Source organism: Halyomorpha halys, unplaced genomic scaffold (assembly GCF_000696795.3).
Source record: "Halyomorpha halys isolate HHAL.00 unplaced genomic scaffold, Hhal_1.1 Scaffold52.1, whole genome shotgun sequence".
Classification (NCBI taxonomy): Eukaryota; Metazoa; Arthropoda; class Insecta; order Hemiptera; family Pentatomidae; genus Halyomorpha; species Halyomorpha halys.
The window spans coordinates 334,998-353,216 of record NW_027104988.1 but is presented as its reverse complement, the minus strand read 5'-3'; the positions used below and the strand labels follow the sequence as shown (position 1 = coordinate 353,216).

Genomic DNA, 18,219 nt, shown 5'->3' with positions numbered 1-18,219 from the left:
ATAATATTTCTACTAAAATATTCAAATATAAACATTTATTCATCTGCTGAATTAAAATGGATTTAATTGTTTTATTTGCTCTTATTTACAAAAATGAAAGATATTTAGACTATTACATAAAAAGGGGGAAAAAATTAAACTGTATTAAATTTAATCAATAAATTTGTTATTACATTTTTTTTTTCTTCAATTTTCCATTTTAGCTATTTGCAAAAATGTGTATGGCTCTTGGAGGACGCGTTGCAGAAATCATAACTTTTAACAGATCTTCTACTGGAGCTGAGAAAGATTTAAAAAAAGTTACTGATTTAGCATATGCAATGGTGAGTAAACTCATGTTTTTAAGTACTTAAGATCAATTATTTGTCATTTATTTTATCAAATGTGAACTCAATTTTCCTGTTTATCATTGTAGCTAAACATAAATGTTCTTAAAATATAAAAACCATAATTTTCATAGTATATTATAAATTCATTTATTACTTTTCCATTAAAAATTTATTTAATTAATTATCTTTTGCTCTGTTTTTTTTCTTCCTTTGTTGTAAATTTGTTATCAAGGAATAAAGTTATACAATTAAACACAGGTACGCAGGTTTGGTATGAACGAGAAAATTGGTCTGCTATCATATGTACCACCAAGTGGAGAATTTGAAGGAAAACGGCCATATAGCAAACAACTGGCAGGAAGGATCGATCTTGAAGCTAGAACTCTAGTATCACAAGCATTCAGGTTTACTGAAGAAATTCTTGTAAAAAACAGGGATAAACTGAACACAGTGAGTTAAACATCTTTGACCACTTCCCTTTAGAAATGATATTTTCTTGTTACTGCCGAATTATAATTGGTTATGTTTTATCAATGTTTTGAATTAAATTAATTTAACTAAAAATACTGCTGTAATTTGGAAAATGTGCTAAATATCTATTATGCCAATGTTATGTTTGGAGTTTGCAAATGAAAATAGTCGTAAGAAAAGTGGTTAATAAAAGTTTTAAATTTGGGAAGGAATTTTATAGAAGAATTTATAGGACAAAGGCAATTAGCCGGCATTTAAAGAATTTTAAAGGAAAAAATGAAAACAAAATAAAATTTTAAAGGAAAAAATGAAAACAAAATAATGAATCCTTGAAAATGACCTAAATGGTCGAAACGTCGGAAGTTTAAAAAGAATAAAGTTGAGAGAAAAAGGATCAAAATTATTTTAAAGAAACTAAACCACTCTCAAACAAGTATATTAATAAAAAATAAGTCTATAATATTTTTCTTGTTAAACCACCTGTGTCTAGTTGTGACATGGATCTAGATGATTTTGCCAAGAGATGTAGAAGTTAAAATATACTTAATGTAACAAGAACTTTCAATTCCGAACTTAAGATGTTTCGATGTTAAGTCATATATATGTATATTTTGTAGTGATAAAATAATTTCAAGGATTACTTAATATTTTGGATTATTTTCTTTCTTAACAACAAAAGGCATATTGATATTTGAGTATGTTTTTAATTTGAGTCAACAGTATGATTAGTATCGTATGATATGAAAAATTAACTGTTAGATGGTAACAAAAGTGAGAAGCTTTTGGCCAGGTAATCAGGCCAAAGGAAGACAGTTAAGGCCAATTCTTAACTTTATGTAATTAATATCATCCATCATGATGGTTTTAATACTAAATTTGTCAAGCTCAGTACTGCGGCTTTATTAAAAAAATGTGTTAAGGTTGCGAAATATTCTAATGTCAATCAGACCTGAAGCTTACTTGTTCTCTAATTATCTAGCTTACAGTTAACCAGCCTTTCTTTGGACTGAACATCGTAGAACATGTAAATGCAGTATAAAGGTTTTTATTTTAAATTATTAATTTTTACTGATGTCTCACACTTATAACAATTCACTTTTACACTGTTGTTAATTCTGTAAAGATTAGCTTTCATATTTTGAGAAATGAATCTTTACACTCCCACCTTGGTTAGTACATGGTTGCAACTTCGTGGAAGCTGCCAGTGGTTGGCCAAAAGGACCACTTGGCCCACTGGAATAGTTCCCCCCTCCCAACCAGTTACCAATACTAACCTACTGTTGAGTTGCTCAGTTTGAATTAATAAAATTCTTCTTTCTATATTAAAATCATTTTATTGACTCAAAATCTTTTAATATGATACCAGTACTATTGAGTATTTAAATTGAATTATCTATTAAAATACTATTATTGATGTTTGTTTAGATGGCAGCGGAGTTACTTAAACAGGAAACGCTGAACTATACAGATATTGAGAAGCTTTTGGGTCCTCCTGTAGGGAGTAAAAGGAATTTTATTGAAGTTCCAGAGTTTGAAGCTTCTCTTAATAGCATAATAGAATCTGAACAAGTTCCTCCACAAGACAGCAAAAATGAACAGACCAATTCTCCTCAATAAAATTAGTATTACAATTTATATATTAATGTTGTAATTGTATAGAAAACCATTTACAAAGGAGCCTTAAATTTCCATATGTTATAAAATGAATTGTATTTATTTATATTAGAAAAAAAATAATTGTCAAGAGTGTTAAAATATTCTTTATACCTAGAAAATTCATACTAGTTATAATAACAAATTTTAAGCAAGTACTTGATTATGCTTTCAAATTTGTGACTAGGTTGAATTTATTCAATTTTTATCAAATAATGATCGTTTTATTTTTAAATAGCTAAATTTAGTAAAAATGTTCTAATATACACAACAGTACTAACATGATCAAAAATTCTTGCTGTTGGTTTTTAATAGCTTTATCCATTTATAGCCTCCGCCAATATTGAATGAAAACAATATCCTATTATGCTTGATAATTATTACCAATGTTTACTTAATAAACGTTTTTCCTATCATCAGATGAATATTAAGTGGAACTTATTGAATTGATTTCTTATAAAATTAGAGGGATTTTAGAGTACATATATATAATATATTATATATGGTTCTGTGAAATAATTTAGGAATGGGTCATTCCATGTTGACTCACATAGTTTTGAACCTTATCTCAGATTTTCTTCAATTTTACACAGATTTTATGTAGGCATCCTAGCCAGTCTTATCTTTTGCTGATAATACAGCATTTGACACTCCCTTTGTTTCAAATGACAATCTAGGAGTTCTACCATTTTCCTAGTAGTACCAAAAGGGTTCCACCGCCAAAAAAAAGTTTAGAAATCAATGATTTAATGATTCAGTTGATCTTTTTAATTTATTTCTTGACTTCAAATTATTGATTACTAAGAATAATTTTTATGATAATTAAGAATGAAAATAAATTAATAAATCAATGTTTTTTTTTTTTTGTTTTTTTACTTTTATAATTTATTATCAAATGATATACAAAATTATTGCTTTGAGCTATTAATAATTAATTCAAAGTATACAATATAAACTTACAATTTAAATAATCTTACACAACCAGCCTTATATATTAAATATATATATATAGTTTATGATTAATAATTATGTTCTCGAGTCATAGTGACTTCTAAAATTGGAAAGAAACATAAAATCAAAGCATTAACATTAATGAACTTTTAATTTTTGTTTAGCATCATTGTTGTGAAAGGAGATTATTAATGATTTTTCTATATACCATTTTGAATTCAAATTTCTTGCCTTAGTATTTTTATTTCTTAAATTAAAAAGGAAGGATATTGTGGCATTTGACATTATAACATTTTGTTTTTCTCTACTATGGAAAAACATTTAGAGGAATTAATTAAAATTTTATGAACATAAGCAGAATTCAGGAAAAGGGGAGCAGTTTAGGTGAAATAATATTCACATGCAAAATATAAGACATACCCACTAATGAATTCCTTTATCTCTGAGGTTATATTATCAAGTCTAGCAGGTTTGTTTATTTTCTTGCTTGGACCTCATCTAATTCTACCTAATTAGGATGGGTGAAGCAAGTTGGCTTCGGAATGTGTATGAAACACTACGAAGAAGTGAGAGAATGGAATCAGGATTGACAGAAGAGGCAAGCAATGGCTTTGGAATGAGACTTTGGTAAAAACTTTGTTGATTTCTTCACACATTAGCGATCGGCAAAAGAGAGAGATTAAATAGAATATTATTAATTTACTCAATTAATATTACTATTAGTTACAAACATTCAATTGGCTCTCATATCAGATGATAAAATTACTTAAAAACATAATAGCCAAGACATTATTTAATTTACAACGGTTAGGAACATTATGTTGCCAAAGAATAGAACTCTATGATACTGTACCTTTACAGGTATTAATACTATGATATGGTGATGATTAATATTTGTTAATAATTAATATGTTTACAAATGTGATGTTCATAATGTCACAAAATAAAACATATGAAAAATTAATTTTAAATTCAATACAGTGATCATTTTCATGTCATCTTCATATGAAAATTTATTTGTATACACATATTTAAATAAATCATCTTTCAAAAATAAAAAAACTATACTTAATAAAAATAAATATCCATTAAAATATTTTTCAGTAAGCTCATCTTATTGTCTATAACAAATATGATGAAAAGAATACTAATACTAAAGCACCATTATTATGAAGCACTTGATATCACAATCGTTCCAAAGCTGATGATATGAGAGTTTTACATGATTGTACAGCAGCATACCAAGGAATAATAGAGGAAGTCCACAGTGCCACAACCAGTTCCATCTCCAGTCCCATCTGCTTGTTCTTCGAGATCAGCTGAATCCGCAAGTAACAAGCTCATTGGTGCTTCTCCATTCTCATTAGGTAAGGTATCTTTTGTGAATGAAGCAGCTGCCAGTGCTGGGTATATGTATGATAACCCATGGGTTTTATCATTATCTCCATCATCCTGAACAAAGAATAACAATAATATAATTGTGGGCTCGAATCAGGGAGATTAGGTCTGCTGAATAAGATGCTAGAAAAAATTCTTAAACTTAATTTCTTTAAGACTTAACTTCAATTGATTCTTCTATATTACTCATTGTTAACTTGTCAGTGATTAAACTTATACTTCTATATTGATATATACTTCTAAAGGGCCACTGTCAATACTATGGAGTACATATCAAATTTTGACAATATATTGACCGTCTGAGGTGTAGATTAAAGCAATAATATGGACAGAAATCAAAACTATTTGATTGATTAACTGATTTTCAATAATGTCTGCAAGGTTTATTTTCAACATTATTATATCAGTTGTATATGTCTAAATATAAAACATAGATAATAAATATAGAATAAAGTAAACAGAGATATACCTGTAAAAGCTCGTAATACCAATTAGAAATTGAATTAATAAAACAATCAATTAATAATTAATTGGTAGTTTAATGGAACTTATCATTTGTGGATTGACTTATAACCAACTATAATTAGTTGTAAAAATAAAACGGGAAGTTATTTTTATTATTTAAGAAATTTTTTTCTTTTTAAAAAGAAGGTCTAAAAACAAATGATTTTTTAATATAGAATAGTAATGGATATCATTGAATCGATGGTGAAATAAATTATAATAAACCAGTATTGGTTTTATAAAACTTAATTTACTTATTTAAATACCATTAGAGAAAAAAAATTATGTAAATTATTCCATATAATAAAATTTCTTAATTCCTAACAATAAGCGAATCAAATTCTTGAATTTTTTATATATATTTCATAGTTTTTTTTACCGAGCAACATGATTTCCCACTTTCTTAATATATTTAGTTGATACTAATAACTAATATTTCAAATATAATTAATTTGACTAGTTTTTTTATTTAATCAACTAACAAGTTATTTTTTTCCCTTAGATATTAAATTTTAGGACATAGGCATCCCTTGATTTATTTTTGAAGTATAATGAATATAATTTTTGGGCCTTAGGCCGATTTGTTTTTGGGGCCCAGGGTAGAATCATTTTTAGGGTCCAGGGCGAATTATCTTTGGGGCCCAAGGCTGTTAAATTTTTTCTTCGAGTTTATACGGTAACTACCACAACTCTTGATGAGCTGAATAAAAACTTTGAATCAAACTAATTTCAAAATCAGAAATAATCAAAACAATAAATAAGAATGACGTTTTCCCCCTTATCGTCATTACATTTGGTAAGGTTGATATGCTGCGACAGTAGGCTGTCAAACATATGACAGTTAAACGTGGGAGTTAACATGACTGTTAGTCCACTGACATAACTTGTACTATCAAATATCTTGTCAGAACCAGTATGGCAATACTGTCGCAACAGTAAACTATTGTGGCAGAAAATGCAATCATGACTATAGATATCAAACAGTTTCACCATGAAAGTTGCTGCGCCTTTTTTCGCAATATCTGACACTGCACGATTGTTCACTGTCAAGACGTATAGATGTGATAGTTAACATGACAGTTGCTTCATTGTATTACTTATACTATCAACTATCACACCAGAGGTAATGCAACAGAAAAATCATGACCAAACAATCATACAGCTACAGTTATAACAATTCTCCAAAGTGTTGATTATTTGTCGAGTAAAACGTGTATTTTTGGGTCTAGTGAATCGGCAGAAAATATTTTCTTGATATCTAATTTAAAGGCCTTTTGCAATGTCTTGCGTGTTATGATGCCAGTAACAGTATGCAAGATAGTCAGCTGATCTTTTTTGAACAAGTGAAAAACACTTTGATATTACTGATAACCTTGACAAAGATATGACATTATACAAAGTTGTTCTTAACTATTATGGAACAAAGTGCCAGTGCCAATGGTCACAGAAAAAATTTATCATTACATTGTCTTAATTTTTTTTTTTTTTTTTTTCGTATCCATAAGAAAAGGAAAATAGGTACATGGAATGTTAGTTGAGGTTGGTATCCTTTTTCTACCATCGGTATTTTAAGGTGTATTAAAAAGTGAATCTGCTATGTTATTAATAGCTATTCTATAACATACCTTTTTCATGGGAAGAGGCGGATTAATGTAAATCCTATTTCTTGTTAAAAGTTATTTAGTAGTATGGAAGAGATTAATTTAATAAAAGTTTCTTTAATTAATTAATTTTATTTTACCGTTTTTTTCATTAACATTTAAGAGGTTTATTCATTTTCAATGATTCTTAAATGCTCAATTATTTAACTTCATAATTAATTTTAAATTCTTAATTATTATATCCACTCTCCCAATGAATGTTAAAAAAAATCAAATTACCATAATATAGGCTTTATCAGGCTCGTCGCATGATGTGATAAAGGGTCCTTGATTCCACTTAGTTTGATTGTCTTCCCCTTGGTCAATAGAATAACATTTCGAGTCGTTGCTATAATCTGCACCACCACTGCTCCCAAACCCTCCACCACTGCTCCCGAAACCTCCATCACCACCGCTGCTCCCGAAACCTCCATCACCACCGCTGCTCCCGAAACCTCCATCACCGCTACTGTTGCTAAAACCTCCATCACCACCACTGCTGCTGAATCCTCCATCACCGTCCATGGCTTATTATTAATTTTTTAAAAGTGTTCTTAATTCCAAAATTCAAATGTGATTAAAAACACTGAAAATAAAAACAAGAAGAGAGACTATAAAAACAATGAGAAAAATTGTTACATGAGACATATAACATTGTAGTTATTCCTGAGGAGCAATAAATACAAATATAATAGTGAGAAACAAATATTTACCAACTAGAAAATATTCGAGCCTTCTATTAAAACTAACAAAACCATATATTGGATATAATGCATAATTTCAACTTCAAAATTCATTATTTGTAGGAGATGAAATTTATAGAGTGAAAATAAAAGTCAACTCTTCAAAGAGTGGATTTGTTCATAGTTAACATTGATTAACACTATAAATATTTCACAAAATAAAATCATTAAAAAGAAATTTTAATTTTCAATTAAAAAAAAAACTTTTATTTTCAGTATTATGGACCCTTCCTTTAAGCCTACCTTTAATTTGGAGTCAGTTAATCGATAAAACATACTATTTGATTTTTTTTCTCTAATACTTGCATAATCAATGAGATATCTGTTGATATCATTAATATACCTAAATACTCATTAGCTAAAATAAGAGACTATGTTCCCATGAAAGATTGTAATATTTAAATGTTCTTTAATTTTTCAACTGATTCAGGAAATACAATGTATTTTCTCAAACATACTGAGCACTAATTAATACTTCTTGAAATAAAATCCATCTTAAACAATAAACAAAAAGTTGTGACTGTAACTTACCTAGATCGTTAAATAATTATTAATTTAATGGTTTTTTCACCTTGAAGTTTTAAACAAGTTGGGAGGAAAATATATAAATATAACAAAACTAGAAAAGTAATCATTCCAACATTTTTTTAGTATTTGCACTAACGTTTCAAAGTACTAGTAAATCAATCAATTTTTTCTTGTGTAATAGACTAGTTGTAGAATGAAATTGAAAAAAATTATTAAAATAAAATTCCCAGTTGGTATATATAAATAAATTTTGCATAATAAAAAAATATATGCACTTTTGCTAAAATTAATAGAAAACAGCACTGCTAATATTCTATCTAAATCTATTCAAGTTGTTAATATATATACATCAATATAATAATTAAATTAAAAGATATTTTTTAAATTTTGATAAAAAGAATACTAACCATTGGAAAAAATAATACTATTGAATAATGTTTCATTGAGTACAACAAAATGGTACAAATAACAAAATTATTTTCCAAAAAGCAAATGTTATGACAAAATATTATTACCCTATTCCAATAATATGTTCAACAAACAAAATGATGATTCCAAATAAACTTGTTTTCATTCAATCATGTTATAAGAAGAACATTAACTATGAGTAACACTACAAAAAATAAAAGAGAAAATGTTATTTACTTATCTATTACAGCACAACTTTCTCTTGAAAAATGAACACTGCTTTCCTTGTGAAGTATAATGGATAATCCTATGATGTCATTATTCTATGAAGGCTATTAGATGTCACCATTGAAGTAAAGTCAAGAATTCTGAAGCTGCCAGTAACTGTAGCTAACTCCTGTTCCCATTACATAGCGCCATCTAGTAGAAGTAGACTGGTACTCTTTGTAAAACTACTTTGTTTTGACTAGTCATTAGAGAAAAGTAAAATTTCTCATTTATCCTAATTTTTTCTTCTGAGTTTTATTAAATAATATAATATTAATAGTTTTATTTACTTAGGTTGTATGTTTGTTAAGATGTATATCTGTTTATAACTATACATCTAGATCAAAATATTTATAAATGAATGGTCATTTCACAGGATGATAGGAACATGGAAACATTCAGCATTCTTTACAACATTATCCTTTAAAGAAAACACAATATGGTACTATTTGGTATTAAATTGTCATTGATTTATGTGATTTAATACCTAATTGCTTTCTATAAATTTTTTTTTTTTTATGGATCTTCAAACACCTTTTTCAATGATTTATCAATTTTTATATAAGTAGTCAACTATTATAATCACCTAGTTGATTTATAGAACTTATTTAATATTTATATACTCTTCTCTTACTTAATTATGGCTTCTTTTTCTTTTACATGGTCATTTGAAAATAGAATATGTATTTTATAATTTACATAATTTTTTTATGTGATCAAATAATGTAAACATTTTGAAACTGTAATAATATTCAATACTAAAATTCACTAAGTTTCTTATTGATTAATCTCAAATTTTTTTTTTTTAAGTTTTGGGTACTGATGGTGGTGTTATCTATTGGCTTCTATTTGTAGTTAAAGGTGTGTAATCTACAGTTGACCTCTGTAAGAGTGAAGAGGGGTCAGGGTTTAATGTGATGCTTCTATTTCAAGGACAACTTTTACTTCATTTTTTCTTGAATCTTTGTAATCTCTGTAATGCAAAATCAAATGGCTTATCTGTTTTTTTGTTTCTTTTACTTAATGTCTTAAAAATTGAATTTAATCTTCATTGTCGGTTTTATAACGACTTATAATCAATGAATTTCTTCATAGAATTGGTTTTAACTTGGGAATTTGTTGTAAATTTGTAAAGATTTCCGTTGGAATAACTATTATCAAAATTAATGAATAGTTCATCTTGCAGTATTTTTTAAAGAATTAAATCAATAGGAAACTAATGAATTTATTATGAAGGTGGTCAGGGTTGCGATCAAAAGAGAAACAAATAGTTAACAACTATTTATTTTCCGACGTTTCATCCCTCTTTGTAGAGCTTCATCAGGGCTTTTAAGTTGATAGCTTTAGAGACTTTTCATTTTTGCAAAAGTCTCTAAAGCTTTTTAAGTTGCTAAAGAATTCAGTAACACTGAATTTATTACATGTAAACTTTTACTATCCATTTTGTTATGTCAAACTTTCAAAATTTTTGAAATTACTTTTCACATAAAATCTTAAGAACAGGGAATCACTGTGTCCTGTATGATTTGTTTTTATATATCATTACAGAACTGATGTGAAATACTAATTACTTTAATAATCTGAATTATTTGTTATTTTATCTGCCAAAAGAGGTTGAATTCATCTCAAGGAGACGTTTTAAAATTGTTTTTGAACACACCAAGCCTATTCAAAGATAATTGATAATGAAGATAATAATTATATCTAGATGGTTTCCAGGATAAGAACTACAAGGAAAAACAAAAGGCAAGTAAGGCCTCTTACAAAAAATCAGTTAATAAAACAATCAAGAGTAATAATTTCAATTATTATTTTATTATAAAATAATTTAATTTTAAGGAAACATTATATCTTGTATCAAGTGTATTTATACGTTTTGTTTACCCTTTGTTAAAAATAGAAAAATAAAATGTTGTGATCATATTTTATATTATTTTACTATATACATAAAATGGTTTTAGTGAACTTATTTTTAAGTAATAATATTAATTTTAAGTATCAAGTTTTCTATAAAAGAGACTTAACAAAACTAAACTTAATACATATTGGAAAAAGATAGTTGACCGTATGGAGTAGATTGTAGGAAGATAGTCTGGGTGTTGGTGAATAAAGGTATCAAAATAGTAAAAGAAAACACCTTATTGTTAACCAATGTTTTGCCCCACTTTGCAGGGCTTCGTCAGGGCTGTCTGATTGTAGTACAAAGGACAACTGCCGTGTTTGTTTATTCATATTGAAAGAAGATAGTTGACCGTATGGAGTAGATTGTAGGAAGATAGTCTGGGTGTTGGTGAATAAAGGTTTCAAAATAGTAAAAGAAAACACCTTATTGTTAACCAATGTTTTGCCCCACTTTGCAGGGCTTCGTCAGGGCTGTCTGATTGTAGTACAAAGGACAACTGCCGTGTTTGTTTATTCATATTGAAAGAAGATAGTTGACCGTATGGAGTAGATTGTAGGAAGATAGTCTGGGTGTTGGTGAATAAAGGTATCAAAATAGTAAAAGAAAACTATTGTTAATCAACGTTTCAATTAGTTGTCTTTTTCACTACAATCAGACAGTCCTGACAAAGCCTTGTAAAGTGGAGGAAAACTTTGATTGACAATAAATAGTTTTATTTTATTATTTTGATACCTTTATTGACCGCCACCCAGATTATCTTCCTACAATAAACTTAATACAATATTTACTTTTTCTTTCATGGAAGCTTTTTACAATGTTTTTCAATTATAAGGTTTATCTTTTTGTTCTAAATAAGTTTTATTGTGAAAAAAAAACCTTCGTATAAATTTCCCACTACACACAAAATGTTCCTTTACCGAACTTTCGGGGCTCCTCCCACATCTTCAGGGTGATCCATCTGAAATTCCACCATTCTATAAAATATACTTTCCACTTGACTTTTATAAAATACACACTATTGTTATTATCATTTTTACCATTCTAATAGTTACATAGTCCTATATATTCAAATTAAATACTTTGCCATAAATTAGTTGTTTTTTAATGCATGCTGCTATGATGTTTTATCACTATCACCCTGGACTTTTGTCCCTAACTCAGATCTCTTCAAATTATCTCCTCTACTACTGTTATTATGCTTATGTGTTTACTTTTTGAGTATGTGTATGTTTGGATAGGTAATTCCAAATTCTATCTTGGTTAATGGTTTTTTGGACCTTTTTATTTTGATTTTCTCTCTATCTTTATTAAATATCAATACCAAGTTCAAATATCTAATATATTGCTTATGGCTTTTACAATTGTAAATTTTAATTTGTCTGTTGAACCACTTTATTATTTTGTGTTCTGTATTTCTGTTTATAATCAGTAACAAATTAACAATGTATTTTTTTTAATCAATATTGGCTTATATTTTAATTCTTCTAAACAGTTTTTTATTAGATTGCTCATACATATTCCACTCAGGTTAGTGGCCATATTTTTGATCCCATCGGTAGGCCCATGGCTTGCCTAAAATACTCATCATAATATTTGAAGAAACTATTATTTACAACTGGTTTTATTCCTTCAATCGATGTCTTTAATTGTAGTATCATTTTTTATTTATTCCAGTTTTTTTTTTCTAATGATTTTATTATTGCTTCTACAAAGATGTTAGTGAATAATGATTTATCATCCAGGTTTATGATTTCTAATTCTTATCTTTGAAATTTTATCACATCCACAATTTTTTCAGTTCATACACGATTTTTTTTATATTATAATCATATTTGTAACTATATTTATTCAAGGCTGGGTTTGGAAAACTTACATCGAATCAAAAGATAAACCTATGAGGTGTAGATAGTTGATCGTTGATTAATAATTGGAAAAGATGGCTGGGGGTGTGGTCAGCAAAAAGAACATAAATAAATAAAAAAATATTTATTCATGCCAACGTTTCAACCTTAGTTTCAGGTCATCAGGGAGGTTAGCAGGGGATCCAGGCTAAAGCTGCTATTTTTTGCTACTGCTAGTTCCAGTTTTAGCCTGAATTCCCTGCTAACCTCCCAGATGAAGACCTGAAACTCAGGTCAAAAAGTCGGCATGAATAAATAATTTTTTGTTAATTTATGTTCTTTTTGCTGACCGCACCCTCTGACCATCTTCTCCAATTGATAAACCTTCCAATTGTATAATATTAACTTGTTTTTTCTCTCTTTTTTAGCCAATTGGTATTGATAAATTAAACAGCCAGAAGGCCAGAGCCAGGTCAGTAATTAAAAATAAAAAGTTATTTAGAAAATGTAATACCTACCATGTATGTTTCTGACACAATGGCAGTGGGCTTATTGAGGACATTATTTTGGGGCATACAATGCTACTGTAAACTGGAACACCATTTGTTTATATAAGTAAAACTATTACCCAATTGAGGTGGTTGAAAAGATCTAATTGTATTCACCAGATGAAAAAACAATATTCAATTGCTTGTTTTATATTTAAAAACATGTTTGCGATTTTCTGGTATGGCATCGAAGGCTGAGATGTCCCAATAACTATTAGATAATAATCAATCTAAAGTGAGTTACTTAACAAACAATTTTGCCTCAAAATTATCATAAAAACTTCATGGGAAATGGTCATATATGAAAATAAATTAATATAGAAACTGTTTCTGTTTTTTTTTCTTCAACACTCTTTAATGTAATACAGTTAATTTTTTAAAAACAGATTAAAATATTACCACCTAACAAACATTTCTTAATAAAATAGAAATTCTTTACAAACATTTTTATATTTTATAATGGGATTCATTCCTTCTACAATTAACTGTTCTATTTTAAATAAGTATCTTCAAAAACCTGACTTAATTATGTATACATTCACATTCATCCAATTATATTTACAATAAAATTCTCTGACCAAATTAACTGAAATATATCACAGGAGAAATTATTATATAATAGTTAATATTTACAAACAATATGATAGTAAAAAGTAAAACTCCTTTGTCAAATTATTCTAAAAAAGTTTCACTATAATATCATTTTTTTTTCTATAACTAGAAGAAGTAACCTTATATCTATCTCCACTAGATTTGTTACTTTTTCCTTTTTTTTTTTCATTGAATTTTTACAATTTTGTTTAGTATCACATTTAATAATTAACACAAAGATAAAAAGTATAGTAATGACTAATTTGTGTAATAATTATTAGTTAAATTTTGTTTGCTACAACGTTTAAAAAGTAAAACAAATATAACATTTGTAAAAACAATAAAATGGGAATATTTATTTACAATATTAAATAAAGTTTATGACTTTTTACTCTTTATTGGTTGTTCTAACAGTTTTCACAAACTTCCAAAGATCATCTGCTACTAATTTTGGCTCTTCATATGAGGAAAAGTGTCCACCTTTTGGAAAGTGGCTGATTTGAACTAAATTTTGGTAAGATGCTTCCAGTACAAATTTCGGATTATACAATAATTCATACTTGAACCATGCACATGCCGATGGTACAGTATTCATATGTCTGAAAATAAATAATTAAATTAATTTTAAAACCAGTTGATCATTTATAAATAGATCTTCATAATCTATTTATAAACATATACATATACTGGGTGATTTATTTTTACCTGTACCTTAGAGTATATTTACATTTAATACTAATCATCCTAAGGTACATTTATAGTAGTAACTATAATTATGTAAAATTCTTTCCAAATGTGTTTAAGGGAAACTTTAGAACATTTAGGAGTATGGCCTGCAATAGAATGGAAACTCAGGGCAAATGGCTGATGAGATTATACGATTACCAAGTCTTGTGACTTACTCGAAATAAGGAATGATTATATAGTTGGGGCACTATTAAAGAATGCAATATTGGTGTAAAATAATGATACTTAAACCAAAAGAAAGAGAAAGGAAGATGATGGCTCTGATATTGAAAATGATTGATAAATATGTTCGTGGATGGTGAGGGAGAAAGATAGATCGTATAAAATGATAAATATTGGTTTAGATATAGGGTTTGCAAGAATTAATGATATTAGTGCAAAAAATATTACATTAGAGCCCCACCCATTCACTATTATTAATAACCTCATAAATAATTATAAAAATCCTTTCTACAATCTCTTAAATACCTTTCTTCAATGTTGTAAGGTAGATTCTTTCCTTATAATCCTATACATTCTGATAATATTAAGAAATTTTTACATTTTACTACCCCTTACTTGTACCACATCCTCATTCCAGTATTAAACTTGAAATTATCAATTCTGACTTAAAATGTCCCATTCCAGTACACTAAAATATTGTTTACCACATCACTTGTTCCACTCTCAACTACTATTCTTATGCTGCTTTACCTAAGAATAATCTTACAATCTATATCTCCAAACATTTATTCATTACCATTTCTGATAACCCTACCACTTCAAAGCTCCTTGTACCAACTTAACCCCTAAAACGTAAAACTTAATCCCTAAAATCTCTTAAGATGTCTTCTATTTGCATTCATCTAGATCCTAATCATATCAATCACAAAACATACAAAGAATACATAATCTTCATCTACCCTAATATCCTTAATGTTCTAAGAAAAATAGATACTTCTTGTTCTTCAGACTTACATTTTTACAAAATTGTTTTGTTTTTTTCGATTCAATCTATAGTCCTCACTACCTTTCTAATATTGGTGAAAATACCAATTAAACAATAAATAATGCACAACTATTTAGTGCTTTTAATTCTTACTGAGCCAATCATCACCTTCTTGAATTAAATCCATGTTAGCTAGCTCACACAAAATATTAGGAAAGCTTTATACCTACTTCAGAGGAAAAACTTTAACATAATTTAAAATGGAATATATACTTACCTCTCAATTCCAAAACTAATATTTGTTACATTAAAATGTTCACTGTAAAGCCTCATTGATGTTGTAATGCTTTTAGTCAGCCAGTATAGCATGATGTGATCTATGAGTTCAACTTTGTTTAAATTATCTAGACCACCATTTGGTAGAGATCTCCAGTTTCTATTGGTCCAAGTCGAGAACTTTTCAAGGAAATATGCTGCTAATCCTATTGGAGAATCATTGAGTGCGACACCTAAATGAAAAAAATTGTATATAGTTATTATCCATCTTGTTAACTGTTGTTGAAAGTATACAATATGAAGTAATAATGGTGTGACAGACTCTTAAAGATTTTCTAAATAACAAATTATTTATAGACAAAGAAGAAAAAAAGTATTAGTATTTTAACATAGCAACTATTCTTACCAATTGTATCAGGCTTAGTTGATTGAATGTGAAGGTATCCTGCCTCTAAGAAATAAAATTCAACAAACTGGTTTATATATTGCTCCTGCAATGACTCCTCGACAAACAATTTTGGAAATGAGTATGCCATAATTGTGCGAAGCCTTGACTGAACTGTACTTGCCATACAGAATGTCGAATGGTAGCCAAAAACCCTATGAACCAAAATATAATCTATTAAAGAAAAGTATTAATTTTGTGAAATTATTTTTAATAACTTGTCTACTCATATATCCCTAATCTATATTTATTTTTTTTGGATTAAAATTTTCATTGAACCTTTTTGTAGGAGCTTGTTAGCAGTTTATAATATAGCAATATAATTTTAACTAAAATAGGAACCAGTGGAAATAGAAAAATTGTGAAATAAATTGTAATATAATTTAATTATTAATTTTAAAGTGGAAGTAACAGTTCACTTCCACAGATTTAATATTATTAATGAAACTAGTGCAAGTCATAATGAAAATTGAAAAATCACTTAGAAGGTGCATGAGATAGAGCCTATTGCCACTTTTTCCAAATTTGAAATTAAAAGTTTTCATTTTTCCAGGAGTATACTTCTCTATCCAGCTTCTTGTAAATCTATTGTTGGTATAGTCTGGCAAGTCTTTGTATTTCAAAATTTTATTAGCCTGCTTTTTATTATGAATTCTTTTAATTAGTTCCTTAAAAGCCATTATTTAATGAGAAAAAATGCTAAATAATGCAAAATGTTATATTTGTTGATGTAAATCGATTATCAAACTTGAAGGACAAATCTTAAAAATCAATGTTAAATAAAGTTATGTCAGTCAAATTGATAAACATAAAAGAAAAATTGTTAAAATGGACTTACTTGTTTGGAAATAAAATAGCCATATTATTGCCTAACACAGATCCCCAATCTCCTCCATGAACATAATATTTACGATGACCAAGCCTTGACATGAGCTCATCAAACATAACTGCTATTTGTGGTACTCCTAAGCCAGGCTTGGAAGCACCTTGTGAAAATGTGTAACCAGGAAGAGAAGGAATAACTACTTCAAAGACAAAATCAGAATCTGGTCGAGGTGTTGTTAACATAGGAATTATGTTGAAGAATTCTCTGACTGCACCAGGCCATCCGTGTAAAATAATCAATGGCAGAACTTGTTTGCCTGCAGGATGTAATAAATAAAATACTTAGTTTTTATGATAATAAGCAAAATTAATATAATTTTCAAAGATAGAAAAACTGTTATTATAATACCAAAAGCAAGATGTGATACCTGTTTGGATCACAGATTTTTATAATTTGATATGTTTGATAATTTGATGTAATGGCTATATCTAAAGTAAAATATTGTTATAATAAACATTTTTTTACATGAAATAATTCAAGATGCCTTGAGAAGTTTAAGCATCTGAGGAGTGTGATAACTAAAAGAAACAAATTTCAAGAGAAAAAACTGCAACATTAAATGCAAGACATTTTGAATATTTCTCATTTTAAAAAATCCTCAGATATTTAGAAACTTAAAAGTTATGGTTCATAAGACAATAATCTTTCCTATGGTTCTTCATGAGTGTGGATAATGGTCACTTAGACTAATGGAAAAACAATACTTTCATGTTTTAGAAAATAATATATGAAGGATTGCACAGAAAATATGGCCTGAAGAATGATGAGTCCAATGAAGAATTGATTTATCTTCACAAGACAGAATTATAGTGCTTGCACCTGATAAGTATAATTGAAGTAATAACAGTGTGGTTGAAATGGGTATCTATGATAAATGAATCCCTAAAAAGGCAATTACACCAATACTATCGGCAAATGTTTGAGGGATATACTGAGAGCTCTATTGTTTTATTTATGATTCCATTATACTCAGTAGATTTGGGTTTGGACAGTATTTATTGAGAATGGTGAGTCAGGTAGGACAATTGGTGGTACCTGATTTGAACCTCTGAAACATTACAATTATTATGTTAATAAATATATATATTGTAATATGCTCTTTTTGAGTAAATAGTATATTTTGATGTATAAAGGGTTTTAATATGTTTTATTTTATGTATCA

General features: G+C 28.1%; 3 protein-coding genes across 5 annotated transcripts in view; 1 reads left to right on the top strand and 2 right to left on the bottom strand.

The window, feature by feature from the left end:
• Spg7 (Paraplegin) overlaps positions 1–2,555 on the top strand; it is a 22,422-nt gene extending 19,867 nt beyond the window's left edge. The window contains exons 10-12 of the mRNA XM_014437673.3: positions 204–323; positions 588–779; positions 2,226–2,555. Of these exons, the coding sequence (XP_014293159.1) occupies positions 204–323; positions 588–779; positions 2,226–2,417 (504 nt within the window). The 3' untranslated portion in view covers positions 2,418–2,555. The remainder of the gene's footprint in view (positions 1–203; positions 324–587; positions 780–2,225) is intronic.
• Positions 2,556–4,516: 1,961 nt separating this feature from the next.
• LOC106691988 (keratin, type I cytoskeletal 9) lies at positions 4,517–9,015 on the bottom strand. 2 transcript variants are annotated; one of them, XM_014437895.2, is made up of 3 exons: positions 8,863–9,015; positions 7,187–7,532; positions 4,517–4,856 (listed from the first exon to the last, which is right to left on the bottom strand). In XM_014437895.2, the coding sequence occupies exons 2-3, from the start codon at positions 7,469–7,471 to the stop codon at positions 4,623–4,625; spliced, it is 519 nt and encodes a 172-aa protein (XP_014293381.1). In that variant the 5' UTR covers positions 7,472–7,532; positions 8,863–9,015; the 3' UTR covers positions 4,517–4,622. The 2 variants fall into 2 exon arrangements, with proteins under 2 accessions (XP_014293381.1, XP_066903160.1); XM_067047059.1 differs by having other exon boundaries at positions 8,733–8,870.
• A 5,132-nt stretch (positions 9,016–14,147) lies between these two features.
• LOC106691913 (juvenile hormone epoxide hydrolase 1) overlaps positions 14,148–18,219 on the bottom strand; it is a 27,125-nt gene continuing 23,053 nt past the window's right edge. For both annotated transcript variants that reach the window (XM_014437823.2, XM_014437816.2), the window contains exons 5-8: positions 17,010–17,313; positions 16,133–16,326; positions 15,728–15,959; positions 14,148–14,374 (exon numbers count right to left, since the gene is read on the bottom strand). In XM_014437823.2, the coding sequence (XP_014293309.1) occupies positions 14,164–14,374; positions 15,728–15,959; positions 16,133–16,326; positions 17,010–17,313 (941 nt within the window). In that variant the 3' untranslated portion in view covers positions 14,148–14,163. The remainder of the gene's footprint in view (positions 14,375–15,727; positions 15,960–16,132; positions 16,327–17,009; positions 17,314–18,219) is intronic.

Coding starts and splice junctions, on each gene's coding strand:
- LOC106691988 (XM_014437895.2), bottom strand. CDS start 7,471: ATGGACGGTGATGGAGGATTCAGCAGCAGTGGTGGTGATGGAGGTTTT. Junction 4,857..7,186: donor CTGATAAAGCCTATATTATG/GTAATTTGATTT, acceptor TTCTTTGTTCAG/GATGATGGAGATAATGATAA.